Here is a 19,292-nt window from a genome sequence, read left to right as displayed (position 1 = left end):
TTTGTTTTCTAAAGTGGTAGGCCAAGTTAGTTGGTTAGGATTCGTATGGAAAACTTATTTTCGACTTTGACAAACAGATTACCCAAGCAATTGTACCTACTTGTTCCTACAGATCAAGGCTTTCAATTGTGACTAACTGTATTTTTTTGTAAAGCACAAAACGAAAATGTTGAAAGATTGAGAAATGTTGAGAAATGTATTAGAGAGTCCTCCAAATGAAGGCTTAGTTGAGACTTCTTTCCTGACGCATCACTGGCACTCACACTCATTGCATTCAATCCATGCAGTACCTTACTGTCCATTAGCACCCTCAGCGGGGGAGACAGCCAATCAGAAGGCTCATAGCGCAGGCTGACACTGCTAGCGTTGGCCTGCATTCCAAGCCGCTAAATAGCTGGTTCCCCTACCCGCCATCTTCCCCCACTGACGTTGCTTTTTTTTCTCCCTCCCCCAATCCCAACTACCTGACTGCTGCGGCAGCGGGACCTGTTGCTGCAGCTCCTGTCCCTGCTCCGTTTGGCTGCCGTGGAAATGGAAGAGGGGCACCATACGGAGCCCCGCCATCCTATTCTATGGCGACCATGTTGGTACAGTGTTTTCTTTCTGCGAAAAGGAACGCTGTGAGGCATCCCGTTCATGGAGAGAAAATACTTTCCATTTAACATAGCAAACTACGCGGATGCTAATGGCGATATGCCCCGAGGTGGCGGTCCGACCCTCTAGGTAACGGCCCACTGCCCAAGTTAAGGGCCCGAGTTCAGCCTCAATAGAACTCCAGTCCAATCTTAACCTATAACCAAGTCACTAACCCACCACTGCTACGCGAACGTTAATATCGACTGCGCCACATCTTGTCATCTTCTCTCAGAACACTGTATCCCACTTAGGAGCCTCACCTCCAAGAGTTCATTCTCAGCAGCCCTTAGTAGCATTTGATGCCCCACAAGTACATGCAATTTACAGCATAAGAACAAAACTCTCCTTGCACTTAAAGTCCTTGGTCTCTCTTGGTACCCATTCTATAACTGTGGGCATCCGCAATTGCTGCTTAGCCATAAAACATTCACCTAATATTCTGACTATCCTAGGGCTTACAGAAACGTGTCCATTAATAATTACATTTTAGTCACGAACACCATGACACATGCCATTACAGCGTACAATCAAAAGTCTCCTTGTACTCAAAAGTCCTTGGTTCTTTCTTGCCACTTATTCTAGAACTGTATGGTCCAACCCGTCCTCATACACAACACCCTCCCTATCCAGCTAATGTAACTGCTCTCTCTGCAAATGCTACGTGCAAAATGTGTCTTTTTACACCAACTCTCCAGACCATTCAGAAAATAACACAACTTCAATTAATAGCCTACTACACAAAACAAGTTCCCAGCAGTCTCTAGCAGCTTGCAAAATCAATAATCTGTATAGTTAAGTCATAAATTACATCATTTACATTTTAAAATTGTAAACAAAGGTATCAGGTACTATTTTCTAAATACAGTATTCTAGCAACTTTTTTAATGATTTTTTTCACAATTGTTAATGTAGACCAACCACGTTTAGACAATAACATTCTGCACCTTGCTCCTCATATGGATCACTATGGGGAAATAGATGGGTTGTACCTGTAACTCGATAAGACATTTCTCTGTAGGGTGTCAGGTCCTCTCCGCTAACAAGTATCAACTGCGGACAAATCTCTTTGGCATCCTTGACAGACATACATTTTTTCACACCATGATTTCTGGCTGTATAATTACAGGTTACAACCAAATATTTCTGTTGAACACCTGAAAACAAAAGTACATTGTTGGTATGGGTACATCTGGGGGTAACTAATTAAAAAAACATTAGTTTGACAGCTAATTTGCGATCAACAAATAACTTGAAGCAATGTTGCACCAGCACAAGAAGTACGTTTTCCGCTTACATAACTTAATAGATGAACACATTTATAAAAAAAGTTCAACAGAAAAACAAACCTTTGCAACTCGCTGTGGAACTATTTTGATATGAAAAAGAGGTCATATTATTTCGATTTCATATAGTAGAGACCATCCCTGTCTTGATAGTAATTCATTACTCTCCAGGAAACAAATCAATCACCATTGCATTTTAAAGAGAGTGGGGGTTTTAAATTCTAAAAGGTATTGTAATAAAGAGATCAAACAATCTAAAGGTTAAAACAAAATGGGTGACAGTTCATCCAATTTATTGTGCAGAAAAAAAAGGTTCACAGAAAGAATAAGTCAGGCACTCAAGTTAAGTGACTTGTGAGGAGCCAGGAATGCGATGCCAACATAGAGTGTTCATGGTTTTGGCTATACACCTTTATTCAATATGTTAAAAACCAGAGGGTATTTCACAACCTAGTCCTCGGGATCCCGTACTCAGGTGGCCAGGGAAAGGCCATCGCCCTTGGATCCCGACCCTGGGGGGTGGACAATCGAGGGAGGATCACCTGGGTAGGGGGTCCTCAGGGAGCGGGGGAGGAACACTAGATGGTGAGACATGGTATCCCCCTATTTCCACAACCCATCTAACCCATGTCCCTGCTTACTTCATTGGGAACATCAGCTCCCATAATTCCTCCCCATTTTAGATTGGCAACCCTAATGAGCCGAGGAACAGGAAGAATACGGTCAGGCAGATTCCTTCCATTGATTTACAATGGCTCTGTCCCTGTAATGAGGCCAGGCACGTAGTCTTCACTGTATACCCCAGCCATTTTTGAACACTCCCATTGAGACAAATAAAAGGTGGCGTGCACATGCACACAATGAGCGAGGCTAGGTACGAGAAGGCACAGCTCTGTAGGAGCTGATGGGTACCAGGCGATAGAAGTTGGAAGGCCAAGGTGCTGATCTGTAGTCCTGAAGATCGAGGGAAAGCCAGGAGAGAATCCCCCGCTTTCGGGAAGCCATAAGCGTTCCGAAACTGAAGCCGAGTGTGCAGAAAGAAACCTTCAAGGTACTTGAAAGTAGCCTGTAACCCTCCCGGGTGAACGATGGAGTTGGGGAGGAGCAGAGGAGGCGTTGGAGACGGCCTTCACTGCTGCATGAGTAACATTCATGAAAGAAGGGTGATTAACACAACCAGTGAGTTAAAAGAAGGCAACAAAAGTCTGCGTTGTGTTAAAAGCAAAAGTAACTGTAACGCAAGAATTGAAGGTTGGACTTAGCCAATAAAAAGCGGAATGATAAAAGACAATTGCTGAATTCTAAGAGGAATGGATACAAAGTAACAGAGTGGCCCTGCAAGTCAAATTCGCACATTCAAAAGTCTCTGTGAAATGTTCTGAGTTGATTGGGAATCAAAGGCAAGAAAGCAATCGCGATACCGAAAGAAAGTTGACAGAATGAAAAGCAAAGTATGTGAACTCTGAATATGCCAAGACGGCAAAATACGTAAACTATGAAAGAGGCCTAGAAGGCAAACCAAAGAGAAGGGACTACAAGTCAAACAGAATAAGAAACTACAAGTACCAAGAAGCATTGGTGTTGTAAAAGGTGGAAGATTGTGGATTGTAGAGTTATTGAAAGAGAGAGTAAAGTGGTCATGCAGAGGTCTGTGTAAAATCAATGCAGTTTTGAAAGTCGACAGTGAAAAAGACATTTGGGATAAAACGCGGGGAAGGAAACCCTCACGAGGCAAAAGACAGGCTTGAGCCCGGCAGAGGAAAGCCTGTGCAGAACTGTGTGATAAAGTGAAAACAGAACTGTGTGATGAAGAGAAAAGTGAAAGACAGGCTCAAGCCCGGCAGAGGGAAGCCTGTACAGGAAAGGTCAAAAGTGGAACTGTATATTTATGGTGAGGCGGATGAAGACTAAGGAAGTGATTGAATTAACTGTTGAACTGTCAAACTATACCAGTAAGCCAAAGTGTGCAAGACTGAAAGAACTGTGCCATTCACCTATAATTTTTAGGAAACTCTCTAGACCCCTGTGTTGCTGAACATGGGGGAGAGAGTGGTTATATAAAAGCCATCTGACATTTCTTTTGATACACTATTTTTCTTTTGCATTTCCTTCACACATTTTTCATTTGTAGAAGAAGGGCAAGGTTAGGTTTTCTTAGTATAGGCCTTTTATGTTGTCTAGACTGACTGGGACTGTTTGTTATTTATTTAATGGTCGCGATTACTCCCATTCTAGAGTTAGGCCAGTTAGGAATTCTACCAACCCAACCAAATTACCAAGTAAAGGTTTTCTAAACTTGTATCCGTTGTGTCTGTGTCTACTAAAGAAATCATGCCTTCCTTACAAAAATAAAAGGGGGTTGGAAAATGCCTGGCTGTCCCTGTTCTAAGAGGTGTTTGCCTACCTCAACCAAACCTAAGGGCCTGTCCTATCCCAAGATGTCCAAAGCAAAAATGTCCTGTGTCCGACATCCTATCCTAATCCTCGCATTCTAAAAGTAACTCAAGTGTTATGGGTAATGTCTTTGGGCTTGAAAGTGCATGCATGTTCAGTCTGAAAACAAAGATTCAAGTCCAACTCAAAAGTTCCCAATGGATAAAGTTCACAGTTCCAGAGGATGGCTCCCTTCCCCTGGTTCTCCCATCAATGTACTTTAAACTCTTAAGGATGTGAGTCTTCCTTGGACTTTTTTGGTCAATAAAAAATACAACTTGTATGCAGAACAACTTGGATGCAAGTCCTAACTTTGTAGGAAACCTGACATACTCCCCTGCCAGGGTTTCTCTTCACTTTAACGTAACTTCACTCACAAACTTGGCTTTAGCTGGTGTACTCTTCATCTCATCAGGACTCGCTTATACGATTCACTTCACACACTTTCCAACATGACTTTGCCTGATATACTCTTATGCCAGGACTTCTTTGTGCAGTTGCCTCAAATACTTTCCTTCCAGGGCTTTCTCATGTGATTCACTTTCCATACTTGCAAGCTTGAATTTGCCTGGTATACTCTCCTGCCAGGGCTTTCTCATATGATTCACATTGCACACTTGCAAACTAGACTTTGCTGCATTCACTCCACTGTTCTTCCTATGGAAATATTGGGTCTCAGATTACTTTTCATTCAGTGCACATGCTTTTATCTTTGTTCAGTAACACTGCCAAAGTCCATTTTGTCCCAGTATCCCTCCTGATGACTCACCGGCTTTTCATGGCGTTTTTCAGCTCACTCGCAGTAAACTGAAAGTCACGCTTCGGTGTCCCAGTTCCACTTCATGGGCTTGCCGGCTTTGCTGAATGACTTCCATGTCTTCCACGGCTCCCAATTAACTGGCAAACGCTTCTCTGTGTTTGGGCAACGCAGATGCTGCTCTTCCGGTTTCCGTGACCATAAAGATGTCTTTCCTTCTCTTCCTCTAAGGTTTGCACACAGCGGACAGGCATTGGCAGTCCTACTCCTTTGTCCTTCTCCCTAAGCCAGCTGGCTTCACAGTCCTCCCTGTGGCTCGTCAGTACCTCGGTCAGCACAAAGCGGGCGAGACTAGAGCGTGTTCAGTGTTTGTCATTCTGAATGATCCTCATTGTTCCATTCAGCCTCCTCGTCCCAGTACTTTCACATGTCTGGGAACAACAGACAGTTCTTGGTATTTTCTGTACAGACTATTGGAATGGAAGGTGTCAATGGTGGGTCCCATGGATTGTTGCAGGGAGCCACCACAATATGCCATCAAGGCTTGAGGAATGAAGGGGGTATCGGCAAAAGGAAAATGAGGATCTCAGGTCTCATCCGATGATGTTGTGTCACTTCCTTGTGTGTTGCTTCCCCCCAAGTGGTGCTCCCTCATATAGCCGCGCCCAGGTTCAGGATCAGGTAGCGGCTGCCATTCCCTGGCCACATGGGGAGAGGCTACTGCTATGAGAGGAGTGAGGACATCATCAGATTCATCACAGAGTCCAAATGCTCCAGGTAAAAAGAAACAGCAAGATCTTTATTATTTACCATGTCATTTAGTTGGCTGGATGCAATGCAGACCCACGCATCTGGCAGGCAGCCGTTGAAGTGCAAGCCGACATATTCAACCCATGAGAGGGCTTAGTCATACTATGCAATAAAAGAAAGGGCTTCTTTTCTAAGGGATCTCACAAAACAAATGGACACCTATAAATATAAAAAATATTGCATGGAAACTAACAATGGTATATTATCCTTATTTATGTACAAATAGCAAGAAAATGATCAGACCCAAATCCTAGTATCGCAATGTGTTAATGGTGCAAAATTCTATCAAATACCACTTAGTTAGATTTTCAGTGAAATAAATTAATTTAGATGTAATTCATAATTATCAATCAAGGCTGCACCAATAAAGCTTCTAATTGGAAAAATATACCTTAATTAATTGTAATGATCAGTAAATGGTTTACAAAATTATTATAAAACATTTTTTTGTCGAACATTTCAGAATCACACAGATATATAACAAGGTTCATATGTCACTTTTTTTAGTTGGTTCTTTATTTACGACCGATTCTGTTGTACCCTTCATATAATTGTCCAACATTTCTGTGTCTTTCAAACTTTTTCTTCCCTTTTTCGATCAACTTCTGGATATTTAATTAGTATCTGAAGCATATGCTTGTACTCTGTTTATTTTCCGCCAAGTCAAATGGAGCATCTGGGAGTATGGATCTTCATAGTGTGTGGAATTTAAGTCCCCGCTTGAACCGTCCCACACCTAGATATCTTTTAAGGTGGTATATATACACACACCACCTTACAAAATTATCAAAAAAGCATGCGGTTTAATAGTCGAGGTATTCCCTGATGAATTGTTACACAAATAGGCATGTTGCAATGAATACAGGACCATCAAGGTTCTACGTTAAAATATTGTAACAGTACTCAAGGTCTTTTCATACAGTCTGTGCATCAGAAGGCGACACCACGCATATATCTTAAGTCTTTACAGAACATTATTGCACTCTGACGGAAAAAAAGACACCTGGGGTTTGTTACATAGGAGAGAATCATAGGCCGTTACCCACCTGAGAGTTGAAACAGATTCGTTGCGATGCCAATTTGCTCTCAGAAAGGTTTACTAAAGCCTAAAACATCAAATCATGCGCAGTGATGGTATATTTTAGACCTCCTGGAGAAGGCGCGAAGAAACAAGATGGCAAAAAATAAGTATTTCTGTTGAAAGCTGAACAGACTGAATAAAAGATGAATTTTCTTTGCATTTCTTTCACTTAGTAAGGCGACATGAAATCAAGAGTCATATCAAACTTCATTTTTATGGCTCAACCGGTTTGTTCATCATTCAGAAATGAAAGCAGAGCACAACACACCATTTTTAAGGTCTAAAAAATGAAATAGATTAAATAAACAGAGGAGGGAATGTAAGCAACAAAAGCGTTAAAAGTAATTAAGGTTTGGAAAACGGTTTTACAATTGTAATTAATGTTTGTTTAGTGTGAATGTCTTTAATAATGGTATCATCCGAACACTTTACGAACATTCGGTGCAACACCATTAGTAAAATCACAATAATTATCACCTGGTGCTTATTATTTCCCGAATCTTCGGAAAATGGTTTCTTACCTAAAGGTTTGTCTTTCAGCTCTGGGTTACGGATCATTTCCACCTGTGCATAAAAGCAATCCATGTCAATGTGTGCAATGACTCGTGGAGCAGCATTTACTGTAGCAGATGCTTTCTTCGTGAACGCTGCAAAACAAAAATAATAACCATCGAAAAGAGTTTAGAGGTACAAATGCACAGAGCTCAGAAATGGACTTGAAAGAGTTTTACCTCCATAAGCTTCTTTGTGAATGTATGTGTTCAGATTATGAGAGGAATGTGTATGCAAGTAAATAAAAAACCAGCCACAGCAGGCCAACTACCAAGCGTGCACTTTGCTGTTGCCTTTGTGTCATTTCTAGTACATGTGCTAATAACCATACACAATAATGGCCTATTCAGTGTTAAAAGTGACTTTGTTATTGCATTGGTTAATATACATCAACCGTTACACCATATGTCCACAGAATTAACTACAACAAGAAGATACCAGACCTCCTACATAATTCATCTACATCTCCCTACGAGACAATACAATAAATATAACAGTGCATCAAGACATAAAACATCTATCAATTCATCACTATACTATAATGATCATAAAAACAGTGAACACACATCATCAAACCTTTCTTTGACAAATGTATACATAATCTTTAGTTGTCTCCCACTCCCACCTTATATTAATTTTAGCTGATTCAACAAACCCAAAGCTGCAATTTAACAACTGCAGCTTTGGGTTTGTTAAATCAGCTAAAATTAATGTAAGGTGGGAGAGAACTAAACATTATGTATACATTTGTCAAAGAAAGGGTACATAAACCACTCAACATCCACTTCCACAAGACATGTACAGCAATACAATCTATTCTATATACAAAGAATCTAAAATACCTTAGGCGCAGGTATGTGAATGCAGGATATTCTAAAATAATGTACTTCAATGTTTCAATGTTGTCCCCATTCTGGCAAGAACGGCAAAATGCCTTCTAGCTTGGAAGCATTAGTTAATATTTCTCTGGTAGATATCAAATTTATTCGGAAACTCATGAATGAAATGGATAGTGGTCTCATAGGCGACTACTTTACATAAGGTGCAAGGGCTCCCAGTTTATGCTAATCACGTAATTGGGCAAACAAATTATAACTATGTGCACACTCTCAGGTGTCAATGCAATCTCTTTCAAAAGTTAACTTCTTTATCAAGCATGGTTTTTCAATCAACCTATACTTTTTTACACCCAAATCCTCTAAAAACATCTCACAATCATTAGCAAAAGCCTCACTATCCGTCAATTAATAGAACAACAGTTGAGACTTCCTTCAACCCAAAAATAAAGTGGTACTCCATTTTGGATAGGAAAAATGTGACGTTCAACAAATGAGGGACCTACAGTAAGATGAATTGTCAACTAGTGCATGATTCAGAGAATAAGATAAGCAGCTTAGCTGATATGCAAAAGGAGGGAACAATGGGTGATCTTCCCTATTCAAGTTACCAGAGGCTAGGATTGTGTCCTTCCCTACGGTATGTTTAGTCTATGAAAAGAGCAACAGAAGTGAAAACCTTCACACGAAATTACAAAAAGATTAACTATTTTCTCATTTAGTCTGTCTTCTCCAGAAATTGAAATCAGGTCTCAACATTGATTCCAAACACATGATCACGAACAGTAGAGTTTCCGAATGGCAATGGCATATTACAGCGACTTGCAATTAATGTGGGTTTTATTATAAAGGTCTGGCCCAGAAGAGGGGTTACCCATTGGTTTTCAGCCATACTGAAGAAGCCATTTGTTTTGCTCGATTACAGCCATATGAAGTGGATGTCCAAATAAATACCAGACAGTTTACTATACCTTTAAAAATAAAAAAGAACAAATGCTGCCCAATTAAGAATATTGATTTGTTTCAATATAATTGTACTACCACAATGACTCTCACTGATTCCAACACTACTAATAGGCATCACTGGCAATGCCATTAGATATCATTTTTGGTAAACACACCTCAATGGGAATGGTCACTGATCCTCGATACTGTTCAATGGATCTGGAAAATGCTGTAAATGGTCAATTACCTGAACAGAACTCTAAATTACAAGTGGCATCTACTTGTCGTACTTTTTCTTTCTTCATAGAATAGAGGATGTAACCTGGGATATCAGAAAAGACGCAATGGTCTTTGAAGTTCCAAATAACTTCATCAATCCCATGGAGTTATCTGTTGAGATAAACATCAAACACAGATCAAGCCACTCATCTTGAGGGTACCGCATATATTATTATCCTAGAGGTTTTCGCAGGTTACTTTCAAATGGTTGAATAACAATCGTCTGGGAAGATGCCAGTGTTACTGATGTTTAAAGCCAAGAATTGAGAAAGTTGTTTGGGGGATTTTTAGAGTATATTCTCAATTAATTTGCATGACTGTGGGCCCATGTCCTTACCCTATACAACTGCATGTATGGTTTTAATAACTCCCACCCAGACTTCAAAAGGGGTTTAAAGGGTTTTTATTTTCAAGATGTCGGAAAAGCCTGCTTATGGGCTTCTTTCTCTCCCGTGGGTTTTCCACAACCCTGACCAAAAGGGTACCTCTCCCCCAGATTTCCCAGCTAGCGCTGTATCACCTACTAAATCTGAATGTAGGTGATGGCTAAAGGCAAAAATCCATCTGTCTGAGGTTCTTCTAGGTGGTGCCCTAGCCTGACTCTCCCCAGGGTCGTCAATGGAACTTGATAGTTTTCTTGTGCAAGTCACCGACACTTTGGGCAGTTCTCTCATGATATGATATGATATATGATATATGATATGGCATTTGTAACGCGCCTATACACAAGTGTTTCAAGGCGCGACGAGGCAGGGGTGGGGGGAACAAGGGGAGACAGACAACGATCCTTCTAGGCCAGGAGTCATTCAGATCGCGCAAGTGCAAAGGGTAGAGGGAAAGGGAAAAGTGCAAGGGGGAAAGGGAGAGGGGAAAGTGCAGTACAGGGTTAATAGCATACGGCAAACAGGATATATAACAAGGGCCAGCTGGTGGCAAGTGCGAAGTAAGTGCAGACAAGTGCTGGGAAGGGGGGCTGTAGGGATACAGACACAGTCCCGTAGCGCAGGGGTTGCCATGGAGGCAGTGCAGGGGGGAGTGGCTGGGCCAAGGACCGAGAACGGTGGGTGGCCCAGTTGCAGATTCAGTGCAGTTTCAGTAGTATTAGCAGGGGTGAGGGGGAGAGAAAGCGGAGGCATAGAGGAAGGTTTTGAGGTGCTTGCGGAACCGGAGATGGTTCTCCTCAAGTTTCAGGGAGGCAGGAAGGCTGTTCCAGAGGGAGGCCCCTGCAGCGGAGAGAGATCTGCCCCCAACTCATTGTTTGGAGAAGCGGCTGACCCTGAGGGAGTTGGAGGCGGATGAGCGAAGAGCTCGAGAAGGAAGATATTTAGGAAGAGAGAGTTGAAGGTATTTTGGCCCAAGGCCCCAGACGGCCTTGTGGACAATGCAGAGGGTTTTGAACTTGATCCTCACAGTCACTGGGAGCCAGTGCAGTGATTTCAGTCCTGGAGAGATACGGTCCCTGGGCTTGAGGTCAAGGACAAGTCTCGCAGTCCTGTTCTGGATGAGTTGCAAAGGGCGGAGAGTAGAGGCGGGCAGATTTAGATAGAGGCTGTTACAGTAGTCCAGCTTCGAGAGAACCAGGGCTCTAGAGACAGTGAGCTTCTGGGGGAAGGAGAGGAAAGGAAGGATACCTCTGAGGAGGTGTAGCTGGTAGTGTGACTTCTTAGAGACGTCGGATATGTGAGGAGAGAAGGAGAGTGTGGAGTCGAAGATGACCCCAAGGTTTTTTGCCTTGCAGGTAGGAGCAGGAAGACGGCCAAGAGAGGCCGGCCAGAGAGCTGCAGGGAAGGAGGGAGTGGGTGTGCCAATGAGTAGAATCTCAGTCTTACTGGCATTAAGGCAGAGGTCGTTGGTGGCACAGCATTCCTGGATAGCAGAAAGACAGTCAGAGATGAGTGAAGCAGAAGAGGAGGTCGAGGGTAGCCTGAAAATGAGCTGGGTATCATCCGCTTAGCACTGCAAGTTGGCGCAGAGAGCAGCGATGCAGTGGGCGAGAAGTGCTAGATACTGGTTGAACAGCCTGGGAGATAGTTAGATCCCTGGGAGACACCACAGGTAGAGAAAAAGATGTCAGAGAGGAAAGACCCCAGTTGGACCTGGGAGGGTTGATTGGAGAGGAAAGAGCCCGACCAGTGATACCCAGGTTATCACGGAGACGGTTGAGCAGGATGGTATGGTTGACAGTATCAAAGGCAGAAGAGAGATCAAGCAAAATGAGAACACATGGAATGTTAGAGTCAAGGTTTGAGAGCAGGTCGAACTGCCCTGACCATGAGGGAGTCACTCAGCAGTGTGCCCCTGAGACAGTGTCCATGCTTGCATGTCTGTGGAGGACATATGCATACATATGCGAGCATATGTCTCTATTTGAATGCGGGAGCATTTGTGTGGCATGGAGCTATTGGTTTTGGGAGGGCTGCAAGTGTAAAGGGTAGCACATAACATGGTTGTTTGTTTTGCAGTGTCAAAGCTTGCACGTGTTGATGAGACTGGCCTCTTGATTTTATTTGTGCACAAATAGCATGAAGTAGTGGCAGCGCTCCCTTATAGTACATGCTTTGTATGTTTCTTTGTGCACAACTAGCATGAAACGCAGGTAACACTTCCATACAATGTTGAGACGGGCCTCCTGGTTTTTGTCGGACATAGGCAGCAAGAAAATATGTTTTACATTAGCAATGCTGGTAATATTTCAGAACGATGCTGCATGGCTTTTTATGGGCACAACCAATGTGAAAAAGGGACAACTGCTGACAGGTCTCAAGTTCAGCTTTAGGCAAAAGCAGCAAGAAAATGCGTTTTCCTGAGGCAATGCTGGCACGTATGGTTGAGATGAGCCTCAGGGCTTTTGGTCACAAGTAAAAAAACTGTAAAAGAATGGAAACAGTTTAAGCCTGTTATATGGTTTCGTTATGGGGAGCTTGTGGCGGTGAAAGAAACCCAGCAGTACTGCTTCACTGGGTAATGTTATCTCCAGACGGTGTGTTCAGTCGGAACTGTAGAGCCTTTGCAGTCTTTACAAAGAAAGCTCCCTTTTACTGCGGTCCTCGTAAACGAGTGTCTAGTCACTCAAGGGCCGAATTCACACTACTCGGTGTGCTGAACGAAGACACGTCCTCATGCACCCAATCCCCCTCTCTCTCCTTTCCGGATCTCATGACCCCCCTTCCCTAATCAGGGATATTGTGTCCTGTCCCTCTGCCAGGGATATGGTGCCCTGCTCACCCTCCCAGGGTCATGGTGTCCTGCTTACCCTTATCTACTATTCCCACTAACCCCTCGAGCTTCTCTTACACCCTTGATCATCTTCCTTTCCTCCCTGCGCCACTCAACTGTCTCCACACATCTTCTCATCTCTCTACATACTGTGATAGGTAGAAATGGACAACTTTGTAAAGAGTTTTCAACTTTAGCCATTTTATTAAATAAAAACGTTGGATAAATGCCTTACTATCCCTACCATGATGGGGATTTCGCTGCCTAAAACAAACTAAAGGAAACACTCTAACAAATGGATATCTGTCCCTGACATTCAATAAAACAATAAGGAAATGCATGGCAGTTCAATTCAACAAATACAGTCATACAACCATATTCACAATATGGCCACCGTCTCTTCTCGTAACCTGGGTGAATTCCCCTTCACCAGGTCTGAGCAAGGTTTTGCTCCACAGTTCAAAAGAAATCTGGAAATCCTGGTTTAACACAAAGTTCCAACACAGTTCTTGAGTATTCAAACTTGAGAACAAAAAGTTCTGTTGTATCCACAATGTACCATGGAAATAATGTGTCCCCACCCCTTATGGAGTAAGAACAGGATTTATGTGAGTCTTCAAGTAACCAACAACTGTCTTTATTATGTTGATGTCTTGTTAGAACCACAATTCAGCATTTTCATCAACTATCACTTGGTTTCAACTGAAGCCAGGCCTTCTACATTAGCAACTTGCCATACGGGTCTACTTGCTTACCCGTTTAATACTTCACAATAGAACAAAGTGTGCTTCAGTGGTAACTTCCAACTTAGAACAACAAATTCACAAGATTTTGCTGGTATCAAACTTTACACCATTTTTTCAGGTAAACCATGAATCACATTAGTGCTCTTGTTGGGAACGGAGTAAGGCGAATCCCATAACTACGCTTGCCATGTACCAGGGGGAGGGAGACATGCTAAGAAACCCTGCACAAACACAATATTAAATATAAATACATAGATTTAGTGCACAAATATGAGGAAACGCCATTTTTGTAGTTATGGTAGGAACATTCAGCCCTGCATGACTTTGCTGTAAACACAGTTCCAACGAAAAAACCTCAACAGGCCCAAGCACTGATGAGAGAGAGACCCACGCTGTTGGTTCCAACATAAACTTTCCTTTGCTACATAACTGTTGTGAATACGTGTTATCCCAAGAAGGAATGCGCCCTGCAAGGCTGCAAGACAGTACCAAGCGCCTTGCAATACACTTTTATCACAGTCAGGTCAAAAGCAGACCTCCAACCCCACCCAGCACACCAGGAGTTATAGCACCCAAAACTGCCCCAGGCCAAGAACCCTAAATTCCACAATAGTAGGTGACCCCAGACCCTCAACCATAAACCCAGTGGTCATAAAAGATCTGAAAGAACATGGCCACTCCACCTTATTTCAGAAGGGCACCCTTTGTAATACGAGGTACAGGGTGGAATGAATTATAGTCCAAAGCGAGGGTGGAAACCTTGGGTGCGGACAGTGCAATATGGACTGAGTGAAGAATGTGTGGATCAGCATGATCTTAAGCATCCCCTGTGCCAGTGCCAGAGTTTCCCAGGTGCATGCCGTAATGGTAGGGTAGGATTGTTTTACATAATTACTCATTGCAAACTCAACCTTGGTTCCCTGGAGATTATGAGCCGAGCGAGCTGACCCCACGTGCTGGAAGATGGACAGACAGGGCTGGGATCAATAGCAGCCTGGTATTCCATATGGAACAAGCCACCCATGTATAGGGCCTCACAACTAGCCATGCTGGCGTTTACTGTATATTTGACGTCAGTAGTGACGATGTTGTTTCCTTATAACCTTCGTTTGTACTATTTTTCGGCAGAACTTTCTTGAGCAGCAGAGTTCTTTACGGGCCTACCTATTTTTTGTGCGATTAAAACCGGTTATAATGATGATAATGATGCGTTATTTATATAGCGCCTTAATCCAAAGCGCTTTACAGAGCACATATTTACATACAATTTCACCCAACCGAAAATGGTATTCATTTATCGACCTCAGAAGGATGAAAGGCTGAGTTGGCCTTGCTGGGATTTGTACCTGCAACCTGCAGATCACGCTCAGATCGCAGCAGCGAGCGCTCAACCCGCTGAGCTATCTTACAAGAATCTTGCAAGAATCTCTTGGCCTTTTTCTCTAGCGGATTGGATTTTTTCTGGCGTGAACGTTTGCGGGCATGCCTTCAGTTGGTGACCACAACGTGATCCCAGAACATCCCCTCCCCCATACTTGCAGAGGTGTCCAGACAGCCTCTCCGAAGGGGCCGCACCCACCTACAGTGACTAGTTCCAAAACCGCGTACTTCCCAGTGGCCGTACAACAGCCATCTTTGCAGAATCCTGTCTGCTCTTTGGAGCGGAGCGTGTCTCCGAGGAGAAGTGCAGACCGGTGTTTTTGGAACCCCGTGACGGAGGAGTTTGGGTGAACACGCGCACGCGAATATAGCCTGGCAAGGGATAACAAGTAGGGGATAGATGTATGGGAAAGTGTGAACACGTGGATATTGAAATTGTAGGTGTGGCATGTATGTGGATTATTTTATTTTTGGTATTATTCATTTTTAAGGAGAATATTAAGGAAAGGAAAATGGAATGGTAGGGAGACTCCCCGAGCGAGGGGAGGAGGTGGCACCACTCATACTTTATAACGAAGAAAAAAGGAAATATATTGGAGCCCTGTATAATTAGAGTGCTCAAGAATAGTAGTTGTTATTTTAGCTTGTTTTATTGGTGTTTTTATTGTGTAGGGTGGAGGCTCAGGAGGGGAAGTGTGTACTTTGTGGTATATTTGAGTGTGTGTAGTGTGTGAGCGATAGAGTGAGAGGAAGAAGGGTGGAGAAAAGAGTATTTTTGCATTTTTTGATAGGAGGGAGGTAGTGAAAATCAGGGGTGTTTTTTGATAACCATGTAACACCGTGTGCAGCGCATTAGTACAAGCGTAAGGGCAGTGGAGGGGCAACCACCCCCAACATTGGAGGACAAACACTGAGGAGAGTATATGTGCAAAGTCCTACCGCTATATCGAGATAGAATTGAGAAGTACCATACGTAGTGGGTGACAAAGACAAGAGGAGGGGGGGATGCCCCGCTCGTGGCCAGAGCAGGGCTCCCACAATAAGGGTATGATAGAACATATGTCAATTTTTCGAACAGCCAAATATAAGGGAAAAAAATTACAAAGACGGAAGGCAATATTAGATCTCTGGAGGATGTTTGAGGTCACTGAAGAGTGTAAGGGAGAAGATGGACAGGACGGTTTTAAGGGCGAGTGCCCAGGAAGAGATGGCAGGGCAGCAACAGCACACGCAGGGATATATCAATGGCATTTCGCCAGGCGGTAGGCTATACCAACCCGACTTATTTGTCCACAGCTGCAACCTATGTGTCCACCCCCATTTGCGTCCCCTCCAGACGCCCCAGGACATACCGATGTCAATAAAAGATTTACAGCCTGATTCATGGAATGACTTGCGTGAAAAATGCAGATTTGCGCACCTTTCTGCCCGAAAATCCCGGTTTAAAGTTTGGGGATTTTTGGGCAGAAAGGCACGCAAAACTGCGTTTTTCACGCAAACAGTTCCATGAATCAGGCAGTAAGAGGTGGTACTGGCCTCAGCAAGAGCAGAATTAAACAGACTACGAACAGTGCAAAAACGAAGTAAAAGCTGGCAGACAGGTAGAACAGGCACCAGATGGATGGAAAGCAGGGGATTTCCTATTCAGGATAGATAATACACTCATATAAAACATGCATGTTGAAAAGGAGGGAGAAGGAGGTGAGCGGGCTGACGGCTTGGGAAATGACAATGCTGACGGGTGGAGTACATTCGATGAGTTAGAGGATGACGAGGATGAGTAAGCAGAACAGGCACACGAACAAACTAATAGGGTGGAAGGTCTATAGGATGAGAGTTTAAGGAGTAGGTTTGGCCGTATGGTGGTGGCAAGAAAAAAGGGAAGTGGGAAAAGAAACGAAGTGAACAAAGCACGATTGAAAATGCCTCTCATACATAAGGGGGCCGGCATACCCCATTATGTGCAATGGGCGCAAATGGACAAAAACAATATTATAAAAGCGAACCCGGCTCTTACGGTGGGCGAGTGGAAATGGATCTATGCATCTGAGAAGCAGACAGTAGGTGTGCCCCTATCAGTAGGAGACATCAAAAGCCTATTGGTAGCTACCATCGGAGCGGATCTAGCTACTGATGTATAGGTAAAAGCTGGTTACCCAGGTGTAACACTGGGGAACGATGCACATGATGGAGCGTCCTTTAATAAGATTTGTTCGAAAATATGGGATGCCCTGTGGAGAGCATTTCCTGACACCCCGACTTATAATCTATCATGCAATGATTGTTTGGTTTGCTTGTTTGTTTGTTTATTTGGTAATGCGCGCCAAACCCTTGGGTAGCCGGGCGCGACAGTGTACAAGAAATCTTAAGCTTATTACAGTATTTGGCATGAGTAAATAACACACTGAGGCAAAAAAATATACACAAGACTATATACAAACATATGTACCAGTACAGGGCATATCTTAAAGGTGTCCAGGGCACTCTAGCAAGTTGTCCAAGCAGCCAGATATATAATCAGGTTTATAAGTCAGGCTCATAAATCTAGGTATCATATATGGGCTAGGTAGGTAGGTAGGTGGTGATGCATGCTCAGCTGTCTCAAGTACGGGATAGTTCATGGAAGCAGATAGTTCGGTATGGGCAAGGTAGAACTACGCTGGGTGTCAGTCAAGTTATGTGTCATTGGCACGAAGCCATTTAAGCATCTTATGTCTGAATTTAGGGTACGGTTGTTCAGTTCTGAGGTCGCGTGGTAACTTGTTCCAGCAGTGAGCCGCTTTGACAGGAAAACTTGTTCCTCCCGCCGTCGAGCGTTTGAACCTAGGGGTCTCTAATTTAAAGGTGTGAGCAGATCTCGTGGGGCGCGTGGATGTTTTCCTCTTGATTTTTTCAACTAGATACGGGGGAGTTAGGTTGTTTAGACATTTAGAGGTGAGGGAAGCTGTTTTGAGTAGGATTCTGTCCGTTATCTTTAACCAGTTAACCTCTTTCCTGAATTTGGTGATGTGCTCTCTGTGAGGGATGTTAAGTGCTGCTCTCAAGGCATTGTTCTGCAGTCTTTGAATTTTGTCTGTGATGTATTTATTGGCTCCTGAGTACAGGGCATTGCAGTAGTCTAACCTAGACATGATAAGAGCATTGGCTAGAGTGATACAACTAGCACTGGAGAGATACGGTCTGGATGCGCAGATGAGTTTGCAGGTGTAGGTGGCAGAAGAGGCAAGGGAGTTGACTTGCTTCTTGAGAGTAAGGGAGGAGTCCAGATAGAATCCAAGGGTTTTAACCACAGACATCATTTTGATAGGCTTGGTATCAATGTTGAAGGATGTGTAGTTTGGGCTGAGTTTTTGGATGTTAGCTTCAGAGCCTAAGATTAGTATCTCCGTTTTATCGTCATTCAGGCAGAGGCCCTGGGAGGCCATCCATGCCTGAATGAGGGTGTATATCTTGTTCACCAAGGCTGAGTCTGCCTCAAAGTCGCCCGAAAGGGGTATGAGGATCTAGGTGTCATCTGCATAGTTTGTGTAGGTGACACCCAGTCTGTCCAACTTGTCAAACAAAGGCTTGGTGAAGATGTTGTACATGGTGAAGGAGACACAAAATCCCTGTGAGACACCACAGGTTACTTTGATAGGGTCAGCAGAGTCGGACGTGGAAAAGACATAGTGCGATTAGCTAAGAAGGATTGGACCTAGGCTATGGCATCTCCGGTGAAGTTGGCGGCAGATCTGAGGTGGTTGCATAAGACTGCATGGTCCACCAAGTCGAAAGCTGCCGACAAATCCAGTAGGAGGAGCAAGGCTGTTTTTCCATTATCCTTTAGTTCCTCAATTTGTGTCTTGAGGTCTAGCAGAGCTGTTTCCTTGCCATGGAGTGGACGAAAGCCAGATTGCCGTGAGCCAAGCAGGTGGTTAGTTTCCAAGTAGTCCTGGATTTGTATGTAGGTAGCTCTGTCTAGGATTTTAAGTAAAAATGGCACGGTGGTGATAGGTCTATAGTTGGTCAGGATAGTGGGGTCCAAGGTTTGTTTTTTAAGTAATGGGAGGACCCATGATTCTTTGAGATTGGTGGGTACCGTGTTGGATTTGAGTTTATAAGCTTGGAGATAAAAAGGGAGCTAGGTCCCTAGCTGCGTCCTTTATTATTTGTGCTGGGCAGTAGTCGCCCTTGCAGTTTGAGGTTTTGAGGGAGAGTTATTTTTTCTTTGTCGATTATGGAGATGGTCTGGAATCTGAAGGGTGTGGTAGTCTTGTTCTCCTGGGGTTGAGGTGTTTGTTGGTCCAAGGGTGATAGCGTGGCCTTTTATTTTTACAATTTTGCATTGAAGAGAGGAGA

At 43.5% G+C, this 19,292-nt stretch overlaps 1 protein-coding gene across 5 annotated transcripts in view; it reads right to left on the bottom strand.

The window, feature by feature from the left end:
• Window positions 1-19,292, bottom strand: part of POLI (DNA polymerase iota) — a 668,492-nt gene that overhangs the window by 521,100 nt on the left and 128,100 nt on the right. For all 5 annotated transcript variants that reach the window (XM_069626995.1, XM_069626992.1, XM_069626991.1 and 2 more), the window contains exons 2-3: window positions 7,522-7,647; window positions 1,626-1,790 (exon numbers count right to left, since the gene is read on the bottom strand). In XM_069626995.1, coding sequence (XP_069483096.1) covers window positions 1,626-1,790; window positions 7,522-7,647 — 291 coding nt within the window. The remainder of the gene's footprint in view (window positions 1-1,625; window positions 1,791-7,521; window positions 7,648-19,292) is intronic.

The sequence above is a fragment of the Ambystoma mexicanum genome, chromosome 6p, assembly GCF_040938575.1.
Source record: "Ambystoma mexicanum isolate Mex_15411 chromosome 6p, UKY_AmexF1_1, whole genome shotgun sequence".
Classification (NCBI taxonomy): Eukaryota; Metazoa; Chordata; class Amphibia; order Caudata; family Ambystomatidae; genus Ambystoma; species Ambystoma mexicanum.
This window is presented reverse-complemented; position numbering and strand designations above follow the sequence as displayed.